At 43.3% G+C, this 17,346-nt stretch overlaps 1 protein-coding gene and 1 long non-coding RNA gene across 8 annotated transcripts in view; one reads left to right on the forward strand and one right to left on the reverse strand.

The window, feature by feature from the left end:
• LOC138992728 (uncharacterized) overlaps positions 1-17,346 on the forward strand; it is a 283,495-nt gene that overhangs the window by 255,968 nt on the left and 10,181 nt on the right. The gene's annotated exons all lie outside the window — the stretch shown is intronic.
• FHIT (fragile histidine triad diadenosine triphosphatase) overlaps positions 1-17,346 on the reverse strand; it is a 1,340,207-nt gene that overhangs the window by 13,695 nt on the left and 1,309,166 nt on the right. For all 6 annotated transcript variants that reach the window (XM_070391629.1, XM_070391628.1, XM_070391627.1 and 3 more), the window contains one exon: positions 8,932-9,038. In XM_070391629.1, the coding sequence (XP_070247730.1) occupies positions 8,937-9,038 (102 nt within the window). In that variant the 3' untranslated portion in view covers positions 8,932-8,936. The remainder of the gene's footprint in view (positions 1-8,931; positions 9,039-17,346) is intronic.

Here is a 17,346-nt window from a genome sequence, read left to right on the forward strand (position 1 = left end):
AGTTATTCATTACATACTCTTCTTTTTAATGACTACAATATCCAGAAAGATATTTATCACATTAACTTTCAGCTTTTATTTTCTTCCAATAAATGCATATGTCATAACTTAAAGTAAATTATTCTCTAATCACACCTTTAGTTGCATCCTCAAGTTTTAGTTATCTTCCTTCAGTTCAAAATTGTTTCTACTTTCCTTTTATTTCTTCGTGTTTAGAATTTCTTTTTGTTGAGTCTGATGGTGATGAATTGGCTCAGATTTTGTCAGAATATATGTTTATTTTATCTTTTCTATAAGATGATGTTACCTGGGTATGGAAATGTAGGTTCACAGTTATGTTCTTTCAGTTCTTTAAAGATGTCATTTCATAGTCTTCTGATTTTCTTTTTGTTGTTGCTGCTTTTGGTCTAAATATTAATCCTTTGAAAGAGAGTTTCTGTTTTAATTTTTGGGGTTTTTTCCACCATTAAATCTAAGAACTTATTCTTTGCCTTTTATTTTCTGCAGTCCTATTATGTGCCTACTTCTAGAGTCTACAACCCCTGCTCTCGGTTTTGTGTGTTCTTAAATTTTTGGATTCGTGCTGTTGCCAGTTTTGAAAAATTCTCAAATTATCTTTTAAAATATAGCTTCTGTAAGAACTCAATTTTGAAAATTTAAATAAATATTATACTTTCTGTTTAAATGGATCTCTCTTATACATTTTCCACTTTCATTTCTTCATAGTTCATTCTGAATATTTTTATATGGCTCATCTGTAAGCTCACTAATTATTTTTTGGCTCTAAAAAGTGTGCTGCTAAATTCATTCTTTGGGTTATTACGCTTTTCAATTCTAGAATTTCTATTTACATTTTGTATGTAATTTCTGTCTTTTGTATAGATTCCAGCTCTCTGCTGAGATTTTTAAAATATTGTCTTTTCTATCCAGAAATAAAATAAACTTAGTTGTTATAATGGCTATGTCTTATAATTTCAATTTTAGGTACCCTGTGATTCTACTTTTATTTATATTGACTTGTCCCTTCATATGCTGTGATGTATGTGCATACACATATTCCAGTATTAGCATTCTATTTGAAAAAAAATTGTAGAAATAATTTAAGATCTTGTATTTTCTTCCAAGGATGATTTTTTTTCTTAGCTTCTGCCAGAAACTTAATGGGACAAGTAATTTGGGATCAAGTAATTCAGTTCCTGGGATTAAGACTTTCTCAATTGCTCAGATGATTTGTAATTGGGCTGCAGTTGGTATCAGGGCTGGTTCAGATCTGGCTCATTCTTCTCCCAAGGGTGTCACTTTTTCAGAACTTTGTAATCCCACCCATGAATGGAGGACTCTACCATTTATTGCTTTTGTTCTATCTGCCGCCACTAGACTCACAAATTATGTCAGGGAAAAAGCAACCCCACGTTGGGCTCCTTTCTCTCTGGGATTTTGTCCTCTTTTCCATCTTGACTGCGTTATTTTGCTGCCTTGTCACCTTTCACAGACATTTTCTTATATTCTGTACAATTTTTCTAGTGAGCAGAGTCAAAGTATTTGGTCTGTTAGTAATAGAAGCAGAGTCATTCTTTTCTTTTTTGGTGGTCTGGAAACTTCCTGCCCTATAGGTTTTATTCTTTAATTACTGATTAAAGTAATTTCTTGTAACCTGAACATTTACACAATTTATCATCTTTACAATACAATATAAATCATAGAGAAAATAATAAATTTACATCTTGGCATAGCTAATGGACAGTCACAGTCTCCACTGCTCACCATTTATGATACATTGGAAGTAGAATATATCGGAATGTCTTTTGGATCCTCAGAGACGTATCCAATCCAAAAGAAGAATTCAGAGCTGCTTTTGCTAGTGCATTTCCTATCCAGTTTTGTGCTATCCTGATAATAATCCTGGGATATAATCAAAATGCTTTTCATTGTAGTAATTCAGACATAGGGAAAGTAAGGCATGAAGAGTGAAATGTTCAAAGAGTAAGTTTAGTGCCAATGTTGATGAGGCACCACTTAAGTTATTTAAAAACATTTCCACTGATTGTAAAAAACAAAATAGCAGAGAATCCAGACACCATTATTAGATGATGCCAGAATGCCTTTTTATACTTTAATTTGGTAGTGGATATGCCTGGTGCTTAGCACAAGTCATTGGAAAACACATGTCTTTTTTGGGAGAGGACTTAATTTGTATAGAACTGTAATGTTCACCTGCCCAGTCTTCCCTTTTACAAGCACATTCTAGAGAGTTCTGTGTAAAGTTCAACATAGTCATTTGCTTTAGAGGGGGCATTACCCGCCACTCGACTTCTCTTGATTACAGATTATGAATGAGGCTGGCTCTAGTGGGGGAAACACGGTTTACCTTGTAATAGTGTTTCAAAGTGGTGATAGTGAACAAAAATAGTCAGGTGTGTTGTTTGGGGTCTGGGGAGGACACAAAGAGGGTGGCAGGTACTCATCCCCCAAAGTAGTTGGGTATAAAAAAGGAAGCCCTCACGATGGCTTCCTCAGCCCTCTCACTGACTCTGTATAGCTCCTGTGTCACCCATGAAGGAGAAAAGAAGGGAAAGAGGAAGAAGAAAGGGCACGTTACATGGAATTGGGCTGGCTTTTTTACTAACACCATTGGAACAAGCGGTTCCAACAGGATATTTTAATTCTCTAAATAGTCTCTCCTTAGTATCTACCTCCTTCAGTTTTTGGACTTTAGTTTGAAAAATAAGACACTCACAGTCTTCACTGCTCACCATTCATGATAAATTAAAGAACATACTACCGTGTTTTTTAGATCATCAGAGAAGTATTAAAACGAGAAGGAACACAGTTTAGTGCTGCTTTTGCTAATGTATCCCAAATTGATTGACCAAGTGCCTACATGATAACTCACTTGAGGCCCCTGGAATGTCAAAACAATGCAGCACTTATATAAGAGATGGCTGAAGGACATTTTAGAAACAGGATGGAATGAATTGCATAAATACTATTATTAAAGAGCAAGTTACAGATTATTAAGGTGAATTTTCATAGCCTTTCTTCATATTAACTTCCCAAATGAATTACATAAATACTCGCTATTATTAAAGGGCAGGTTACAGATTATTAAGGCGAATTTTCATAGCCTTTCTTCATATGAACTTCCTATGACCTCTCAGGAGGACTTTTTTCCACCACCCTCCTTTCTGGCAGAGACAAAGACAAAAAGAGAAAAATAATAGGGAAGGACAATACAGAGTGGAGAGAAGCTAGTAGAAAAAGAAAAAAAGAATGTTGGGAGTGGGTAGATATTTTTAGAAGGGTTTTGTCATATGAGAGTATGCAGACTGGTGAGTGATAAAGTCTCCATTTCTGGAGATGAGACGAGGGTGAAGAAGAAGGTGATGATGGTGATGACAGGCTTTATTTCATTATCATTTTGCACGATGCCAGTAAAGCTTGAAACTCTTAAAAATTATTTTTGGCACTTGGGTTGCACTTGTCAAAAAAGGATTCCGTGCTGATGGATCATGGAGTTTCAAGATCCATAAGGGTTAAAACTAACCATAGGAAACTGGTCATTTCTACCAGGAGTTTAACTAGATCATCTCAACAGAACAGTTCTGTCTATTCTTTAGCCATCAGTGGCCTCTGGTAATCTTTTGTTGTTGTTACTCCTCACCCAGGGACATTTTCCATTGCTAAATAGAGTGGAAGGAAGAGAGAAAAAAATATCAATGTGAGAGAGACACATCAAGTGGTTGCCTCATGCATATGCCCCTGACAGAGTTGGAGAATGAACTGGCAACCCAGGTATGTGCCCTTGACCTAAAATCAAATCCATGACCCTTTGGTTAGAGGGCCGACACTCTAACCATGGAGCCACACCAGCCATGGCTGCCTGTGGTTAACTTTTGTCTGAACTATTGGGTACATGTTAGAGAAAACTGAAAAGTACATTTAAAAGAATCAAACTAAACAAACTCATTCTGGAACTACCCATAGAATGTTTATTAAAGGTAGATTTTTAACATATAACTGGATGGCTATTCTTTTGGGCTATCATGAAATAATTCATTAAATGGGATATTAGATTTTATTATTCTAAAGTCCCTAGGATTCCCAATTTAGGCCTTAGGGACTTGATTTATCTAATCCAAATAACTGAGTCTGTAATTCCTTTCTACTGCAATTTGGTTCTATGAACATAGTCTACACAGTAAGAGGAGAGACAGCACAATCTTGTAGAGACATGAACAGGAGAGGAAGGGAAAAGCAACCCCAAATCTCTTCTTGTATTGTGTTTAAGATGACGGCTCCTTATTATGGAAAGAGCTTTTGAAGATACTAAAGTATCATTGGCCTTAAACAAGGAGTCTTCTCTTATACTGCATGCTAAAGAAAACCATTTTTAAAAATAAAAATCATTACCCAAGGATATGCCCATTGATTTTTAGAGAGGGGGGAAGGGGAAGAGATAGGGAGAAAGAGAAATATTGAGGTGTGAGAGAAACATGGATCAGTTGTCTTTTGCATGGGCCCCAATGGGGATAGGACCTAGGTATGCGCCCTAACGGGGAATTGAACCCATAACCTTTTGGTGTACAGGATGACACTCCAACAAACAGAGCCATCCGGCCAGAGCAAGAAACCCTTTTATCCTATCAGTGTGGGGGTGGCTCAAAGAGTGTTGGTAAACACTTCCATTGGAATTGATGATACCCCCATTTGGGGGTTACCTAGTCGGTTTAGGATTGAACTGGTCAAGGAACTGAAGGTAATCCTTTGCCTCCCCAGAGAACAGTGGGAGTTATGATCCCTGGGCCTTTCTCCTTACATGCTGCCTTGCTCACAGTAGACCTTCTTTGAGAAAGCTGAGGATTTTTCCAGGCTGGTAGGATAGATTTTAAAAGGTATAATTCAATGACCAGACACATACTCACTAAGCAAACCTGTTCTTCCTTGTCTATCTCAACTGTCCATGATTATGATATGTGTGGTCCAGTGGCTGAAATCATGGTGATTTTTCAAAAATGCCAGTGTCAACATTTTGCCTTGACAGTATATCTGTAACTACTAATAATGCTGTTTTGGGCTGACTCAGTTGCTTTGAAATTGCAAGGCTCTGTTATGAGTAAATGAGAGGCAACCAATTATCTATAAAATAATGCCTCGCACAGAGGAGAGTTTGATGAATTACGAATGAACTCTGCTGACACAACAGAGTATGGGAACCTGCCCTGCTCTGACTTTCCTCCAGAGCTGGGGGCGATGCTTGCACATTTTACAACCAACACACCCCACTCACTTCCAACATGGGCTGGAAATGGGGATAGGGAGACGACAAAACCTTCCCTCACTAGTACACACCTCATCGCTTTAAAATTCAGTAGGAAATGTAACATGGGTGTTTAGGGGCAGAAAAACCTAGTATTAAGTACCTAAATAACAAATGATTATGTTCCAGGAAGGGCACAAGATAAGGTAAAGAATGCAGACCCACTGTCATCTAATGCGATTTAGAACCCAGACTGAAAGAGCAATGGCAGAAGCCTCCTCCCACACTCAGCCCAGTGTGTGCGGAGGCAGCGCATCATTTCACCTACACAGACGGCAGGTAGAGAGTTCCTGGAACCAAGGGATGGCCAACCTCATCAGGGATCTGTCAGGTGGAGAGTGAGACAACTGCAGCAGCTTCATTCAGCAACTCTTAGATAGCTGGCTTGTTCTCTGCATGGCACAGACAACGTCTGTTTTCCTCTATTGTTTAAGAAACTGCAGTTCAAAGTAATTTTCTGCTAGGCAAGGGACACAGAGAAGGGCCAAAACCTCCTGCAGGTTGTAGCAAAGGATCATGAGAATTCTTCTACAGAACTAACCTAACGTAGATGCCTTCAAGAGGCTGAGGAAACAGTTGATGGTATTGGAATGTTTATCTTTGTGGTCCTATGGCCGTCCTGTCATGCAGAAGGTGAAGAGATTAGCCAAAGAACACAGATGCATAAGCCACAGACAACAAACAGTATGGTGATGGGAAGGGGGGAGGTCAATGGGGACATCAGTAATAGTGTCAACAATAACATTAAAGTTAAAAAAAGGAAACTGGGAGAAAAAAAGATATAGAACAGGATTGCTACTGACTGAATGATTTGCTAGGAATTTCAATACCAAACATTCAGCAGAGAGCAGCTTTTTGCCTATTATAGTCCATTTTCCTATTTAGGGCATCTCTGGGCATAGTTTGCACATTATTCTTTGCCATGTGTTTGTTCTTAAGGAAGACTAAGGGCAAAGAGAGTGTTAAGATCAAGCCCTAAACACTTGGCCTCCCAAGAGAAGGGGTGGTTGCAAACAGATCCAATCAGCCAGGACATTGAGTGTCCCCATGGGAGGCAATGGGCGTGGTGCAGACCTTCCTGCCTGGTGTCCTCCCACCAGGGACAGGAGGACCTCTACTCCCTAGGGAAGCTGACTCTAGCTTTCCCACATGTGCCTCATCTCCCCCACGCACCTGATCAGTGATGTGGGGAGCACTGGCCTAGGGGCTGGAGCAGGTCTGGAGTCATGTTAGTCTTTAAAGTATGGGTATTTCCAAATATTGCATGACAGCCCAATTTATTACCAGATTCAGAAGTTCAAGGAACCCTTTAACACTGTATAAACATTGGGTGTATAGATGCATTTTCAAAAGAGCGGGGGTAGGTGTCACAGAGCCAGGTGGACCAACTCACTGAGCAGGTTTCCTGAACAAAACGGTGCCTTTCCCCTCTGTCTGTAAAGAGAGGGACATGCAGTCCCCTTATACAACAGGAAATGATGTTTACTAGTTGTGTCTATTGGTCAACCCTCATCATCCATCTGACTGCCCAGAAAACAGGAGAGGATTTGTTTGGTCTGTAAACAAAAGCCCTTAAAGTGAAAAGTTTATGATAGTTAATTTAAAAACTCACACACTGTGCAATCACTTGTATAACAAGTTAAGGTAACAACCTTTCTGGTGAGACTTCTAAGGCACATGGATTCACCTGGTAGGCAGGAGATGCTAGGCTTCAAGGCAAAACAAGCAAAAAGGGACAAAAGCATACTGGGAACTTGGGTGAGCAGTCTAAATCCTCTTGAAATGTCTAGGAGAACATGGTAAGACAAAGCCCTCCCATGCAGCAAGCCTCGGGAAAAGCCTAGAGCTTTTTTGCCATTACACAGGAAACCCAGACAGAAGAAAAGCCAGCCTAGGAAGCTGACTCTGAGGCATGTTACCCCATTCGGACCGGACATTCCAAAATGACACACTCGCTTTCAGAAGAGGACAGAAGAAGATGGCAGGCATGCCCCTAGGCCTGTGTTCTTAGGTAAACTAGCTTGATCCTAAAAAGAAAGAAATGAGGAGGTGAACGGGTGAGAATGAAATATCAAAGACAGCTTCTGCTAGCACTACACGCTGTCCCTTCAGGCAATCGAGTGCTGAGCTGACAAGCCAGTGGCCTGGGGGAATGAAATCAGCTTTCCAGAATGCAAGGGCCTGAGCACGCCCATGGTAAGGAAGGAGCGGCAGTTAAAACTGCATCTTCCAGTGATCAGAACACTTTCAAAGGGGGGGAGGGGGGAGCTATCAAGTGCACATACACTTGAAACTAACTTAAAAGGGCTTACTTTACAAAGTAAAAAGGAAATGAATGAATGCGTTTTCTAGCCAAAATTCATGATCACTAAGTGGTTGATTCCATTTTATATAATTCAGTTGCTACTAGTATTTGTCCACTAATTGTATTTAATTAGTACCTGATGTACTTCAACAGGTTATAATATAAACACATTTATATAAAACCAGATGAAAAAAAACAATCTAAGGAGGTTTAACAGGGGTGCCAGATAGAATACAGGATGTCCAGCTAAATTTGAATGTCAGATTAAACAACAAATTATTTTTTCATCTAGGTGTATGTATCCCAATATTTCATGACAACCCTATTTAGTCATTAATTTCAGAAGATCCATGATCCCCTTGACATTATATAAAAATTTGGTGTTTATATGCATTCTTAGAAGGAGCTTGGCTATAGATTTCTACCAGCATCTGAAATCTATGATCTCCTCATGGTTAAATACCATTAATGCAAAACATCATTCTCACCTTGGCCTTTCCCTGTGGCCTGAGCTTCCTAGCAGCCAAAGCTACATGGAAACGCAAAGGGTGATTTACCAACCAGCAGCCGGAGCAGAGGCATGGCTGACCTGGTCTGGAGACAGCTGGTCCACAGCACCTGTCAGACGGACAGGGGAATTGTGGGCCTTGAGCCTAAGGATGCTGTGACTCCCTTAAAGGATTTTAACCTCTCAGACCAGTGGTTCTCAACCTTCCTAATGCCACGACCCTTTAATACAGTTCCTCATGTTGTGGTGACCCCCAACCATAAAATTATTTTCGTTGCTACTTCATAACTGTAATTTTGCTACTGTTATGAATCGTAATGTAAATATCTGATATGCAGGATGTATTTTCATTGTTACAAATTGAACATAATTAAAGCATAGTGATTAATCACAAAAACAATATGTAATTATATATGTGTTTTCCGATGGTCTTAGGCGCCCCCTGCGAAAGGGTCGTTCAACCCCCCAGGTTGACAACCGCTATCTTAGACAATCAGGTTTGAGTTACAAACTTTCTTGAGCTGCTTTGTGAAAACTGGATTGGAGAAGAGCAGGATCAGAGAGGAGGAAACAGAAGAGAGGTGAGGGTGGGCTGGCAGGAAGAGAAGAGATAGGAGAGGGGACTCACAGGATGGCTTAGGCCTTAGGAATCCGGGTTTTCCTTACTCTGGCTTCTCTGTCTTTTGCAGCCACCAGCCTAGAATGTTGGTGCAGCTGCTTTTCTACATCCCCAACCTGCACAGGGAACCCCTTTCCTGAGGCCCTTGGAGGGTCTCTGTGGGGAGGAGGTGGAGCCTTTACCTGCGTCACTGAAAGTAGGCCCGCAGTGCCGCGGCTTCTGCTGCCATTTCCTCCTCTGATCTCCACAGGGCTGGGGAGTCCGCTCCCCCTTTGTCATGTGTCTGGAGCTTTGGAGAAAAAACAACACAGAATTAGCTCTAATGGATCCTTGAGATCTCCTTGAACAAGTACTGTGGGGCAATGGAACAGAATTGCAAATCATAGGCTGGGAGGTGTGGGTGTGTGTCTTTTAATTGCCTTGGTTGCCAAAATTTGAATATGGGGTGGTTTCATATATAAAATCACATTTCCAGCATTTGCAATAAAATAACCATATTAGGTTTCTGTTTGGTGTGTGAGAACATGGGCCCCTTCCCACGCTCCAACTCCCCTCTCACCCTGTGGGAACATGATGAAGGCCATCAGTAAGTGGACTGGCCAGCTCCTCAGTCAAGAAACGACAGAGAAACAGCTAGCCAGCATTTCAGTCTCACACAGCTTATGTGCAAGCATGTCCCCTCCCGCAGCATGCCCTGTTTTCTGTGCTCTATATAACCTTGTGCTGAAAAGGCCTGGGTTGTGGAAAATCTCCCTGGCTGGCCACCGCCGGCACATCACGCACGTAAATCCTAATCCACCCACGTCTTTCACAGTCATCCCTCGGGTTATTTCTTTGGAATTGGCAAGCGTTATGCTGAGGTTCTCTCACACCCTGCCTCTTTGCCTAACACAGGATGGCCTGTTCTCTGCTTGGAACTGTCTACCGGGATTGGGCGTAGGAGTCACAGATTGAGGGGGCATCCTGCCATTTATAATCCCCACAAGATGCTAATTTTCTTTTTCAGCCCTCATCATTCATTCATTCATTTCACTACCAGGCATGGAGCTTGCTGCCTGCCGTTGTCATTCCTCTCACCTGGCCTGGATTTACCTACCTCTTTCTGTGCCTTAGCCCCTCTTATACGAGCTTTGAGCAGTTTTGTTCAGTGAACCAAAATAGCCCAAGCACATTTACGGTAATAATACAAGGGCCATGAGTACAGACTAAGAAATAAGAGTATGTCTATTAAAAGAGGCTTCAAGCAGGTAAACAGTAAAAAATTAAATTAGGAAACATCAAAATATTAACAACTGATCTTAGTTGAATCATTTAAAAATCCTCTTCAGATGCCCATATTTCTTTAAAAAATAGCTTGTGTATGTCTCAGATTTACATATAGAGTGGATAACATTTCCATTCTATCAGAGAGAGGGGCTGTTCTCAGAACTCTCCATTTGAACAGCTCAATTTTCCCCTTAATGTCCTACTGCAATTCAGTTTTATTAACTAAATCTGTTATTCCTGTGTGAGACTCTATACACCACAAAATGCTGAAGGTATAACTTCTTCACAGACTGCAGTGTAGTATTTTGTGTTAAGCCATTTGAGGAGAGTGAGGCAAATGATTTAACAGCATCAATGATGGTTAGTATTTAGGATGTGAAGGGCAGTGCCTTTGGTGTGTATTATTTCATCTTGCATTTCATTGAATCCTGACAATAACCCATATACAAGGCAGGAACTATTGAGCTCCATCTTGCCAAGGAAGAAGGTGAGGTCCCCAGAGGTGCATTCTCCTGTCAGAGATCACCTGGCGAGGCAATAGAAGCACCAGTGTTGTTCCAAACAACTGATTTTGCCTGTTAATCCATCCTTGAGGAACTCCAGGGCCACCCACGTAGACTGTTCTACACACCCTGCTCCACCCAGCAGGTGCATTTGCCCAAAAGTCCACTCCTTCTAGAATAATCTTGCTGACTCAGCAAAAACTCTACCAACGAAAATAGCGGGATTTGCTGTTTCAATGATTGGCCAAATCACTCTAAATCTGACCCAGAGACCCCCACCCTGGCAGCTGGCAGCAGATGGAGAAATTGCCCATTATCTGAGAGCAAACTTTGATACAGAAGGAAAACAGTGAGGGGACAATAGCCCAGCTCTGAAGCTGAGCTATCTTTCCACCTGGGGGAAGCCTTCCCCTAAATGAGGTTCATTAGCATATAACCAGGCCACAGATATGTTTATGAGGGTCATGGATCTTCCCTTCAGAATCTGGCTGCCAGCACCCTGGTTTTACATCTTGCCACATAGATTTAATTCTCCTTCGTGGAAGAAAACCACATTAAGAAGTCATTTCCTCCCTTGCAGAGGCAGATCTGACACAATTGCTACAGGCGAGTCAAACTGCAGTGCCATTTTTCTACTCAAGAACTAATTTTCATTTTGATACCAGCTTTAGATCTGTTATAAATCCATCTAGTAACAATTCAGTAGGACGACAAAGAACAATGCAAAGCTCGGAAAACATGGTCTTCCCACTTCTGGCTCCGCCCTCGGGAGACACAGAAATCAAGCATTTAAGTGGCCTCATCAGTGTGGATCGTACCAGATGAATCCAAATAATTTAGAGCTGGCAAACGTTAATGACTTTCTAATTATTAGGCGACCGTCTGTTATTGACATATGCCTTACAGATGGCAACGTTGTGCCAACGCTTAGAAGTTGTTTACGGAAAATAGGAAATAAATAAAACAAAAACTAGTCATATTTGCAAAGCTCTGTTGTACGTGGTTTTTAAAACTGAGAGGTTTCCCTCCTGAATGCCGCGAGGCAAGCCTGTGGCTTTCTTTAGATCGTCCATGCTCAGGACTTTGGAGGGTTAGCAGAGTTGTAGATTCTTGCTGTTTGGTGTGTTTCCCCGCCCACCTGCTGATGGCCTGATGGCCTGGTCACTTCAGGCCCGCTTGTTTCCTGGTCTCCACAGAAAGATCCAATACAGTCATGGCTTCAGTCACAGTGCCAGTGGAGGGACTAGGACTTGGAGAAAGCCTGTGTTTCAGTGGAGTGGACAGAAGGAGGTGCCACAAAGAGCAAAGAGATTGATTTTGATGATGTGGCTGCAATAAACCCAGAACCCTTAGAGCGTCTTCCCTTACACCCGAAGGATAATCTTCCCCGGCAGGTGAATGTAACAAAAGAAACACGTACATCAGTCAACTCCACAGTTCCTGCTCCAGAGGAAGGTCTCCGAAGCCGCTCCCCCATGTCCACGCTCTCCGTGGTTCACATCCCCACTCCGGAGAATGAATGGAGTGGAGCTGCCCCTGCAAGTCCCCGCAGCAGCATTCAGCGGCTACCGCCCCCCTAGGAACTCCTGCCCTGCAGGGGCTGAAATGCCATTTACACTGGTCAGCGAGGAGGTCAGTGTGCAAAGGCTGTGAGCTCAGTGCAGAGGAACTCATGTGTTGTGAAGGCAATGGGGAAGATAAAGAACGAGTGAGAAGAGAAGAAGGCCCATTCTGAAATGAGAATAAAGCGAGCTCAGGAGTATGACAACAGCTTTCCAAACAGGGACTTTGCCCAGATGATTAAAGATTTTCAGGCAACTTTGGGTGGTCATCCACTTACTCTGCCGATCCTATCGAAGAGCACAGCATATGCGTTTGTGTTAGGAAACACCCGTGGGATAAACAAGGATTGGCCAAGAAAGACATGGATGTGATTTCCGTTTCTAGCAAGTGTCTCCCCTTTCACAGGAGCCCAAGTTAGAAGTGGCCTTAGTAAAGGGTCTGGAGACCCCGACGTTCCGCTTTGACTTTGCACTTGATGAAACGGCTTCAAATGAAGTCGTCTGTAGGTTCATAGCAAGGCCCCTGGTACACACGATTCCCCAAGGGGGGAAGCGGCAAGACCCATCCTCTGGGCGGAGGCCTTTCTGGGGAAGCCCAGATGCTCCTTGGGGCTGTCCTGGCTCTGAGGAAAGGGAGGAGCCTTTAGTCTGACTCTGTGGCTGTGGCCTGCCACCCACGCCCTTGGTCTGGGCACTAATCTGTCTTGTACTTTAAAAAAGTTTCTGGAACCTCCTCCTTCCTTGCTGTTTTTTGAGGTCCAAGAGGATCCCTGCTGTTTTGTGTTTATACATTGTGTCTAACAACAAAGCAGGAGGAAAAAAGACACCATGCTCAACCCTGGCTGCTCACGGGAATCACGGGAAGAACTTTAAAAACTGCTGATGTCAGGCTCCTCCCCAGGGATTCCCATTTAATTGGTCTGGCGGCAGCCTAGGTTTGGGAATTGTTTTCAAATTTCTCAGGCAATGCTAAGATGCACTTAACTGTTGAGAAGCAGTACATTTGGGAAAAACATCTGTGTAGGTAGATAGAGCCGTGCACATAAGGAACTGAAGCATTTGTCTTTAGCCTCCTGCTGGCGGCCCTGCCAACAGGTTTGAGGCTGTCCTTTGCAGACGTGTCTGCTTTGTCCTGCACGCGCTCTGTGAGAGGAGAGCCTGGGCCACAGGCCATGCCAGCAGCCCGGGGACACTGATCTAGCTCAGAAGCCTTGGAATGGAGTTTCGGTCTCTTCAGGAAAAGGGACCCTGGGGAAGGTCCTGGAAGAGCCACCCAGGTGACTTGGAAATGAACATGCTGCGGTTTGGAGTCCAGTTCTGCTTTCCTGAGGCAACCGCATAGCCTGGTGGCCGGAAGCCATTGCCTGGCTCGCTGGGATAGGCCCTATGATCCTAAGCAATGGCTTATGGAAAGGCACTGTTTGCCTTGGGCAAGCTTTAATGCAGGGGCTTCCTTCCTATGAATCTTCTAGCTTACCTTTAGCTGTCTGCAGGGACAGGCGGTGACCATGGATTAATACACCAGATATTTGTTCTGTCCCTGCCCTTAAGCACTGAGCCAGCCAGACCCCTTTACTGTCCTCATGGGGCACCCAGGTAAAGAGGGGAGACACCGAATGGCTAATTGTGAGTGAGATGGACATTAACAAATGGAAATATGCTGGGAAGGGGAGAGTCAACTTAGTTTCACAAAGAAATCATGTTAGAATGAAGAATGATGGGGTGACGGGGTGATCTAAGGAGCCTCCAGCATTGGGGTTATTCCCAAACCTGCCCAGCTGTGACCTTAGAAAAGACAGAGGAAAATGTCCAAAGGATGATCAAATTCAAGGCTACCACTTGGTCCACTCCAGGGCTTATTATTGCATGACATTCAGAGTAAACCGCCAGCCCTGTTTAAAAGCCATAGTTTATCGGTTCTAGGAAGTACTGCTTTTCACATTTTAACATCTCTGAAATCAAAGCATGTCCTAAAACTGATGGCGTGTCATAATTTACTTTTTCTTTCTTAGTAGCACTTAGAATAGCAACCCTCCCTCCAGGTGGGGGGATTCAATGCGCTGTGTTATCCGCCTCTCCCCCCGGCGGTTCCGTCACACAGTTAAGCTGTGAAAATGCTCAGCGCCATGGCCGTGATACAGATTCCATCCTTTCCCTGTGCGACAACGACAGCTGAAGCTGTTCTCACAGATACTCGATTCACGTGCCAACTTTAAAAAGTTTGCAAAAACTTGTACCCAAGACTTTATTCACCTTCAACAGAATGAATGAAGTCTGTGATGGCTCCTCAAAGGGAATTCTATCTCTAGACAGCTCTGAGAAGAGATTTTTTTTAAAGCACCTGCAGTCACCCCACTTTATCTGCCTGAAAGAATTTTCGGGGGAGGAGGTGTTGATGGGACTTCTGATTGCAGTGCTGATGTGTGTTGATTTGGACACTGTGCCTTTCTGTGCATAGAGGCTGTAATTGTGAGACACGTGGGTCCTAATTGATTCCCGGGTGTAATGCTCAGAGTGCCTTGGCTATTGGCATTGTAATAGCTGAGTCATGGAGTACAGGCGAGGAATGATTCGTGGTGACTTAAATACTTTTCAGAATTTGGGAGTAATCTGTAGTAAAATGCCAAACTATCTTCAAAAGTGTGGGTGGAGGGGGACTATTTAAGTCACTTCTTCAAGAAGCAAGTGGCTGAATATATACTTACATCTCTCATTGTTACTAGTTTTGCAAAACAATACAAGGAGCAGAGAGCTTAAATACACCATGTCTTATGGGCCTACGGTTCCGTTCAGACAGGTGTTTCTACTAAGTATGGCAAGGGAAATACTCCAATGAATGGGGAAGTAAATACTTTGAGTTTTAGACCTAATTCTCTGTTACTACCTTCTATTTGGTCTGCAAGCACTTACTGAGCACAGGATATATTCCAGGCACTGGTCTAGGTCTTATGAAAGCTCTAAAAATAAATAAGCCAAAAATCGTTGCTTTCTGGGGTCTCACCACCCAAAAGGGAAGACAGATTCATACATACATAATTTAATACAAGTCGGTCTGGTGTAAGTATTAAGCTATAATTTCCTTCATAGTGTCCTCAGAATATCTCAGAGTCATTCTCGCTGGGGGCGGGGTCCAGAGCTGATTTTAAAAAATCAGGATTTGCACTGTGATTTTAAGGAAGGGTTCTCATGGTCATGGGTTCTAAGTGTGTGCCATCCCTCCTGCCCCTGTGCCCATGGCAGCTTCACCTGCTACTGGCACTGCTCTCCCTCATGAATCCTGACAGGGAGTTCCAGCCACGCCTGATCACCCATGAGAGTCGTCAAGAGAGCTGAAATTTCTTTGCCATTTTGAGAAATCTTAACATTCCAGTGTCTCAAGATGAAACACACACCCCAAGCCCCCAAAGGTGTCCTCCAGTCTACAGTGAAAGCTGCAAACAGCTCTGAAGCCTAGTGAGAAAGTTGCTCCCTTTTCCGTCATCTTTCAGTTCTTCTGATTAATCAAAAAGTCTGAACCTAGCCGTTTTGACTCAGTGGATAGAGCATCGGCCTGTGAACTGAAGGGTTCCAGGTTCAATTCTGGTCAAGGGCGCATGCCCAGGTTGTGGGGCTCGAACCCCAGTGGGGGGCGTGCAGGAGGCAGCTAATCAATGATTCTCTCTCATCATTGGTGGTTTTCTCTCTCCCTTCCTTCCTGAATCAATATATATAAAAAAGAAAGTCTCAGTTGGTACTAGCATGTCCTTAATGTGGTGTCCACATGACCTCTCACACAAGGGTGGAACCACCCAGACTCTAGCTAGAATAAAATAAGAGATTTCTGTCTAGACCATGTTTATTTTTAGTGTTATCTCCCATTTATGATATCATCTCAAATTTCCTTGTAAATGTAAGTTAAAAATAAGAATTGATTAAAAAAACATTAAGTAAAACAATGTGGGAAATTGGCATTAAACACGGCATTAATGACCACATATTTAATACACCAGATATTTGTTCTGTCCCTGCTGTGCTAGGGGAGGCCCAACCCTAAAGCGCTGAACCAGACAGACCCCTTTACTGTCCTCATGGGGCACCCAGGAAGGGAAGGGAGACACCAAATGGTTAATTATGAGTGAGATGGGCATTGCTAAACAGAAAGATGCTGGGAGGGGGCTAACCTAGTTTGAAAGCTTTTGAGAGTCAAGTTAGGAGGCTCCAGAGGTGGGAAGGGCAGCTGAGCGATGGACTTCAAACACGTGGGTGTGCTTGTTCCGACTGGGCTGACCTGTAGGAAGCTTCCAGTTTTGGGGGCAGATCTTGGACATCAGAATAATTTCATATTGTGAGAGTGCTAAAGAAAGCAGAGCACTGTGGTCTGCAGGGGTGGCGAACTTGGGGTGGGGTGTGGAGGAAGCCCTCACTGAGGGCGACTTTAAGCTGAGAAGTAAACAGTTAGAAATCCCTTGAGCAGTGAGCTGGGAGAAGGGAGCTCGGTGGTGGAGAAGAGTGAGGGAACAGCATCTGCAGCCTGGGGCGGGGTGGGGGGGGGTGGGGTGGGGCTAAATATTTGGATTTTACTTTTGGTGCGAAGAAGATATTAAAGGGGTAGAAGCAGAGGAGTGAAGGACTGGAATAGTTTTCCTAAAAGGTGGCCTGGCTGGAGAAGGAATTAGAGGGAGACAGTGACAGCCAGACAAGAAGTGACAGGAGCTGGGTGGTAGGGGCCAGGACGGGCAGGAGGGACGAGGGGGTGCTCTGTTGCCCCATAAACCTGTGTAGTGTTGAGTCAGCGGCAACATGAGCAGTTCCTGAGTGGGGCTCGGTCCCTCCCCGTAGACCAGCGGTTCTCAACCTGTGGGTCGAGACCTCTTTGGGGGTGGAATGACCCTTTCACAGGGGTCGCCTAAGACCATCGGAAAACACACATATAATTACATATTGTTTTTGTGATTAATCACTATGCTTTAATTATGTTCAATTTGTAACAATGAAAATACATCCTGCATATCGGATATTTACATTACGATTCATAACAGTAGCAAAATTACAGTTATGAAGTAGCAACGAGAATAATTTTATGGTTGGGGGTCACCACACCATGAGGAACTGTATTAAAGGGCTGCGGCATTAGGAAGGTTGAGAACCACTGCTGTAGACAGACCTATGCCTCTGATCACTACCTTCCTGGCCCTTTGTGTAGCACACAAGGATCCCGGCTCCCCTGCTCAAGGCTGCTCAGAGCTACTGCAAAGTCTGTGCCTCCCACAGTCCCAAGTCCCGGTAG

Source organism: Myotis yumanensis, unplaced genomic scaffold (genome assembly GCF_028538775.1).
Source record: "Myotis yumanensis isolate MYYU_CA2020_CCGP unplaced genomic scaffold, mMyoYum1.0.hap1 SCAF_14, whole genome shotgun sequence".
Classification (NCBI taxonomy): Eukaryota; Metazoa; Chordata; class Mammalia; order Chiroptera; family Vespertilionidae; genus Myotis; species Myotis yumanensis.